The 6577-nt window shown below is 45.1% G+C and overlaps 1 protein-coding gene across 1 annotated transcript; it reads right to left on the bottom strand.

Annotated features, from left to right (window-relative positions):
• Positions 1-356: 356 nt before the first annotated feature.
• On the bottom strand, positions 357-5325 carry LOC114792918 (pannexin-3). The gene is made up of 6 exons (XM_028984446.1): positions 5174-5325; positions 4768-4959; positions 3702-3844; positions 2984-3198; positions 1206-1948; positions 357-761 (listed from the first exon to the last, which is right to left on the bottom strand). Exons 2-6 carry the CDS (start codon positions 4949-4951, stop codon positions 697-699), a joined length of 1350 nt encoding a protein of 449 aa, XP_028840279.1. The 5' UTR covers positions 4952-4959; positions 5174-5325; the 3' UTR covers positions 357-696.
• Positions 5326-6577: the final 1252 nt, after the last annotated feature.

Genomic DNA, 6577 nt, shown 5'->3' with positions numbered 1-6577 from the left:
CTCCTGAAAATGACCACAAGCAAAAAAGGTGAACGCAACCAAGTGAAAATGGTTGAAAAGGATTGTGACATGACATACTGCTTCTCATTCAAAAGAAATGCTTCGCAGAAAAAAATGTCTCTCGCAAAAAGTGACAATGACAACATTTCAGATGCCCACAGAAAAGCAATAAACACCATATTTTCATGGATTTTTTTTCTTAGTGTGTCCATAACACACAGATCTTAATTTAAAACAATAAAAAGTCTGTCTGTTGCTGAACGTTCCCCTGTGGCTATCATGAAAACAACCTTTTTTCTTCTTCATCAAATTGAAAATGGATCCATTTAATTCTAAGGACAAAGAATCAGGTGGTGTCCACACAAACAATGACACATTTATTTAGCAAACTTCAGTCTACAGTGTTTAACAATAAAAAAAATATTGAAATCAAGTACACTTCTGAAAAATACTCATGTTCAGATATCATGTGATGCCACAGCAGTGCTGTGATCTTGATTGAGGTTTCTTCTTTTTTTATGATTATTCTAATAGAGGTTTTTAAGGAAGATTACTTTTTTCAATTTGCTGAATCTTTTTCTTGTCTGCCCTGCAGGCGAGGTGATTTGGTCACAGCGACTAATCTCTGAGACGTGTCAGGGGCCAGTGTGGCCCTCTGGGGCCTCAAATTGACTGCTCAGTCCGTTGGCAGATGCTTTAGGCATGTCTACCTGATGGAGTCTCCCTCAACTCATGGTACCCCTGGTGGTTATGGTGGCATTCTGTGAAGAGAGAGAAGGGGAGTTAGGGAGGTGTATTCTTCCATGTCATTTCCTAATTCACAAGCTCTTTTTTTTTTCTTTTGGCAAAGCCTTAAAAAAATTTAATTCCCCTCGTTCCACTGTCTCTCTCTTGATTTTAATAAAATGCTTCACCAACCACAGCATTTGCACAAGAATGAAGTGAAACCATTGGACTGTTATACTGTTTTTTTTCAAAGACCTTTCTTAGGGCCGTGTGCAGCCTTTTAGTCTTTCCAAGTGTTAAATGATAAGTAATAATTGACTAAAATATGAAAATCTTTAGTTTTCTCTTTTTTTACTTTTTATTTGCAATAAGACAACTTATTTACATTTTACTGATTATTTTCTGAACATCCCAAATAATATATGCGAAAATGGCCACAAAAAGGACACGCTTGAGAACATAAATAAGAGTTACGGTACCCAGAGTCATATTTTCCTCCACCAGAGGTCTCTGTTCTGGACAGTTGGTGACGTTGCCCCCAGCTCTGCCGAGGAGGGTCATGATGTCCACCAGGTTGGGTTTGCCCTCCTCTCTTGCTTCCTCTTCCATCTCTGCTATCTCTTCTGCCATCTCTTGCATCTGTTCCACCTCCTCTTCCGTCAGGCTCCCCTTTGTAGGCTTACCCCCCCTGAGCTGCGGGGGCGCCAGAGAGCAGACGGCTCTGAGTTGACCGTAGGAGCGCAGGTGGGTGACGTTGGCGCGCAGGAAGAGCAGCAGGACGTTCAGGTCGTTGAGTGGGCAGCCCAGCTTGTGGCCGCTGATGAGGCCCAGGGCGGGCAGCACCTCATACAGTGACAGGAAGGTGGTGTCCCAGCAGAATAGGCGCAGCAGGCTAAAGAGGACAATGGGAGCCAGCAGGACATAGATGGCACCACTAGCCACACTGATGACCTGGAAGACCAGCAGGCCTGTGATCTTACACTGAACCAGCTCCGGCACCCAGGGCTGATCGCGCAAGAGGCCCGTCCGCACATAGCATGTGAACTCGTCCTGCAGAAACGCTGACAGGTGGAAGTAGACCAGGTACAAGCAGGCAGCCGACATGAAGGTCAGCAGGAGGAAGCCGCGCAAGAAGAGCATGCTGACCAGGAAGTAGGTGCTGTGCTTGCACTGCATGTATCTTTCAAGCAGTGGGTACTCAAAGTAACGTCTCCGCTTGGCTCTGTACAAGTCGGGGAAGAATACTGGAGTCAGCCATCGTCCTGGCTTTTAACAATCGTTTGCATGTCATGCCCTCAGCATTTTAAAAACACTTCGTGGGTTAATTTGTAAAATTAAACAGGGTACAGAAATGGAAATGTTTAAACTTAGCAAACCAAATCATGTTTTTGCACCCATGCAGTGAATCAGCTAAATGAAGTCATTATTCACCAACACAGCTGAAGAATTGTCCTTATTAGCAAAACCATGTGAATAAACAGATCCTCAGAATACGACTTCAGAACTAGCAATAATTGCCTCCATAAGCCATATTTTATTGCCGCTATTTAAGTCAAGGAGGTGTGTTCGCCCATCAGTACACTTCAATCAAAGCATAGAAAATCTCTGAGATGTCGATCACATTTTCCAGATAGAGTATTAGGAGTATGGAGAACAGAGGGAAATGGAGGAGGTGGATGCTGCACATATTGACAGAAGCAGTTTTAACCAGTCCAGTCATTAAAAGTAAAAGCAGTCAATCATATCTAAGGCTTCTTTCCTTATTAAACATAAAGTGAAGTGATTGTGATACACTGCAGTACAGCACATGGTGACACAACGAAATGTGTCCTCTGCTTTTAACCATCAGCCTTGGTGAGCAGTGGGCAGCTATGGCAGGCGCCCGGGGAGCAGTGTGTGGAGACGGTGCCTTGCTCATTGGCACCCTGGGCCGATCGGGATTCGAACCGGCAGCCTTCTGATTATGGGGCTGCTTCCTTAACCGCTAGGTCACCACTGCCCCTTATGTAAGGAATGAAATAAAAATTGCATTCTGAGTGTCAGAATAATTCCTTGCTGACTAAAAGGGCTGGGTGGGTAGGTAAGCTCTCCTCTCCAATATACAGAACTGTCTGTTCTGCAAGCCTAGATCACATACATTTGTTATTTCAGAACATTACAGAACATGGCCCATGTACTCTAATGTAGCACCAGGAAAATAGGGCCGTGAAAGTGCTCATTTTAACAGTTGGATGTATCGAACCTCACTGATCCTCACCTGTCCAGTTCAGCCTGGAACTGCATTGGATCTTCTGCATTCTGACGCATGTCCAGGATGCTCTGCGCCAGGCGGATGGAGCGGTTGTAGGACTTGTCCAACTCCTCGATGATGAAGAGCAGGTCAGAGCCCAGGCTCGGCATGGCCAGGAAGCGCCAAATGAGAGCAGGGAGGTACATCATCATGGACATTATCAGGAGAGAATAGGGGAACATCTGTAACACAGATACAAATGATAATTATTCATTAACGAGACTGATTAATCACCATTCTTTTCACACCATTGTCAGTCATTTTACGTGCTTTTGTCTCACCACATGTGCAATTCAGCATTTCGTCATCATAATTTATTGACTTTTTCTGTGTTAACAGCGAAGCAATGGGTTAGCTAACTAGCAGCTTGAACAGAATCTGAATTGATCGTTGGAAGTTAATGTAACAGTGATTTTTTCCCAAGTCCCATGCTGAAAGCTAATTATAGGAACAGACATGTGGTAGTTGGGTAACTCTGAATGCGGTGTTTTCCGGGTCCAGTGGACCGTGCATAAACGATCAGATGTGAAACACTGACACGCCTGAGTGGGACGGCTCACACAGCCGTGCACCGTCCATTACCAACATCCCAAAACAAAAGGACCTAAACGCCTAAACTCATGTTACATTTGAGGAATGTCCGCCGGAGCGCAGCCTCTGTTTGGTATGGTCGGCCAACTCTTACTTTGTGCACCCACAGAGATCGCTCCTCGAAGTTTCCATCGGCGTCTAACTCGTGGTGCATGAGTGAGTCCCAGCAGTACGTTTCCACGTATGCAGCCTGCTTGGCCGTGAAGTTGTTGGGGGGGAAGCAGCTAATCTGTGGACCTGGCAAAAGAAAATGTTCAACAGCATGAGCATGTGTGCATTTGGAGGGGTTGGGTATCCAGTCGCTGCCTCTAATAAACGTCAAGGAAACCACAGGGAGGGCCGGACACACCCTTGTTTCGCCGATTTTCCATTTCTGTAGCAGCGTACAGTAAAGGGCCATGCCATGCCCTTTACTGGGGAGGTTCCTCCTTTTTATAGACGACTTAAACATCTGTATCATTCTCCCAAAACTACACTCAACCATCAATTTACTGACCCCAGAAAAAAAAAAAAAGAAATATCTACTCCACACCCACTGTTACCAAGCATGGCTACATTATACATGCTGCTAGCAATTACAAGAAAAGGGAAATACAGCAGAAAGACTGTGACATTCGCGGCGCCTTGCAACAAATGAGCACACAAAGGAAACTTCCACTGCCCTGGTTTAATCCGCGAAGCCTGTTTCCATTGCTAAAAAAAGAAACAGGTTGTTTCTGTAAACTCTATGTAAGCAGAGCACAACTGAGCAGAGTGAAGCAAAGAAGAGCCGGCGACATATCAGCCTATCTCCGCACGCCTCATGCACGCTTAATTACCACATCCCCTCATTTGACTCGAATGGATTGCTGGAGAGCGAGCTGACTGGCTGTAATTAGAGACCCTCATCATCTTTCCTCCATCATTTTTAATCATCCCCCTGCCAATTAACATCTGCAAGTGCTGATTGCCCGCCGGAGTTGACAGATCTGATTGCCAGTGCCGATACAGCTCCCTGCTCACTTTCTGGCAGCCCACGAGAGTCCGTTTATGTGATCCACAGACCACAAGAACCATGCGCATGTAGAGAACAGATAGAACAATGCACAATGTTATCTATGTTGTAGGGCTAAAACGTGGATGCTATGAAAATCCACAAGTAACAGAGGAGCTGTACTGACCAAATGAGATCTCTCGGGCTAAGGCCATGGACACCAGCAGGAGAGGCAGCCCCACGGACACGAATTTGATGACCTTGTCCAGTGGCAGTTCGAGTTCCAGCTGCCTGACGCGACTGTCACCACTGGTCTCCTTCAGCAGGGCATCCGAAAGCATGGCCTGGGCAGCCGCGTTGGCAATAGACATGATCGCCACTGACAAAGAGAGAACAGATAGTCTGCGTGAACGTTGCCTTCGATGAAGATGAATCAAATCAAATACATCTTATTTCTTTGCACATTATGGCAATTAAATTATGAGAAAACCTAACCCTTCACAAACGGACTGCTCTCATTATAATTTAAGATACATATTTATTAACTTCAATGGCTAACACCCACAACACTTGCTGAGGAACATGCACAGTACCTTTAATGGTCCCACACCTTCCCGTGAGGCAGACAGCAAATCTGGAGAAAAAGAGACTGAAGAGGGCTGGGATGCTGGCAAGGGCTTTAAATACTGGAGGAAGTCACAACCTAATGAGAGGCCATGGCTGGGGCCTGGCCTGGGGGTTAATTAGAGGGACCCTTCTGCATGCTAGTGCCCAGATGGCTCTACACTGGGACCATGGAGGATCCAGGGTGGAGAATAGCCACTGCTGAGCCTCGCCTCCTCAGCTGGAGAGTCCCCGACGTTCTCATCGAGCTGGTGGCACCCATCCACTTCAAACGCCACCCTAGCGCTCGTGGCTTTTCCTGCCTCTGTCATTTGGCTCACTATTTATACTCTGTGGCCCCAAAGCAGACATGCACCACAGATCCATGCTGATGAGGATGCTGAAGCTCTTGACAGAGATACTGCAAGTTTTTATACATGTGTGTGTTTTTTTTTATATTATATATATATCCCCAAAAAAATATTTTGGCCACAAGACCTTTGACAACATTACAGTTCCTGGTGTGCCTGGTTTCTGAGGGCTGATAAATCAGGGTGGTCCACCAAAATGTTATAGCTTATATAGCTCATGGTTTATATTTTTATATTGCCTTATAGATTTATAATGTTTTTTTTATGGCTACCACTGTGGGTGGTAGTAGCCTAGTGGGTAACACACTCGCCTATGAACCAGAAGACCCAGGTTCAAATCTAACATTGTGTCCCTGAGCAAGACACCTAAATTGCTCCAGGGGGGGACTGTCCCCTGTAACTACTGATTGTAAGTTGCTCTGTATAAGGGCGATTGATAAATGCTGTAAATGTAACTAGAATTACTACACAACTCCACAAGTTTTATGGAACCAGGCTCCTTATATCTATCTTTATCTTTAGCACTTCCTTGATTGGATGTGGGATCCTTAATTTGATGGAATACCTTTGGGCCTTTCCTGATATTTTGTGTTCACATGGATATGAAGCCACAATGATCTTGACCTTTGACCACAAACCCAGGGAGGTAGTAGCCTAGTGGGTAACACACTCATATATGAACCAGAAGACCCAGGTTCAAATCCCACTTACTACCATTGTGTCCCTGAGCAAGACACTTAAACCTAAAGTGTCTCCATGGGGACTGTGCCTGTAACTACTGATTGTAAGTCGCTCTGGATAAGAGCGTCTGGTAAATGCTGTAAATGTAAATGTAAACCCCTGAACACTTGACGCATTGTGCGGTTTTAGGGAGCAGACTTGTGACCAAGAGGTTGTAGGCTTGAATTCAGTTGCTAAGGTGCAATAGGTTGTGGGTATGAGGATGTGTTGAATGCAATGGACACATCTTATTGTGTGTGCTGAGTGCTAACATGCTACAAACAATTTTTCTCTTTTTTCACT

This window comes from Denticeps clupeoides, chromosome 6 (genome assembly GCF_900700375.1).
Source record: "Denticeps clupeoides chromosome 6, fDenClu1.1, whole genome shotgun sequence".
Classification (NCBI taxonomy): domain Eukaryota; kingdom Metazoa; phylum Chordata; class Actinopteri; order Clupeiformes; family Denticipitidae; genus Denticeps; species Denticeps clupeoides.
The sequence above is the reverse complement of the archived record's forward strand: the minus strand, read 5'-3'. Positions and strand labels throughout refer to the sequence as shown.

What these genes read in the sequence shown, in the direction of transcription:
- LOC114792918 (XM_028984446.1), bottom strand. Translation starts at nt 4,951, where the DNA reads ATGTCTATTGCCAACGCGGCTGCCCAGGCCATGCTTTCGGATGCCCTG. An exon ending in AGCCCGAGAGATCTCATTTG is followed by an intron (nt 3,845 to 4,767) that starts GTCAGTACAGCT and finishes TTCTTTTGCCAG; the next exon opens with GTCCACAGATTAGCTGCTTC. An exon ending in GATCTCTGTGGGTGCACAAA is followed by an intron (nt 3,199 to 3,701) that starts GTAAGAGTTGGC and finishes TCTGTGTTACAG; the next exon opens with ATGTTCCCCTATTCTCTCCT.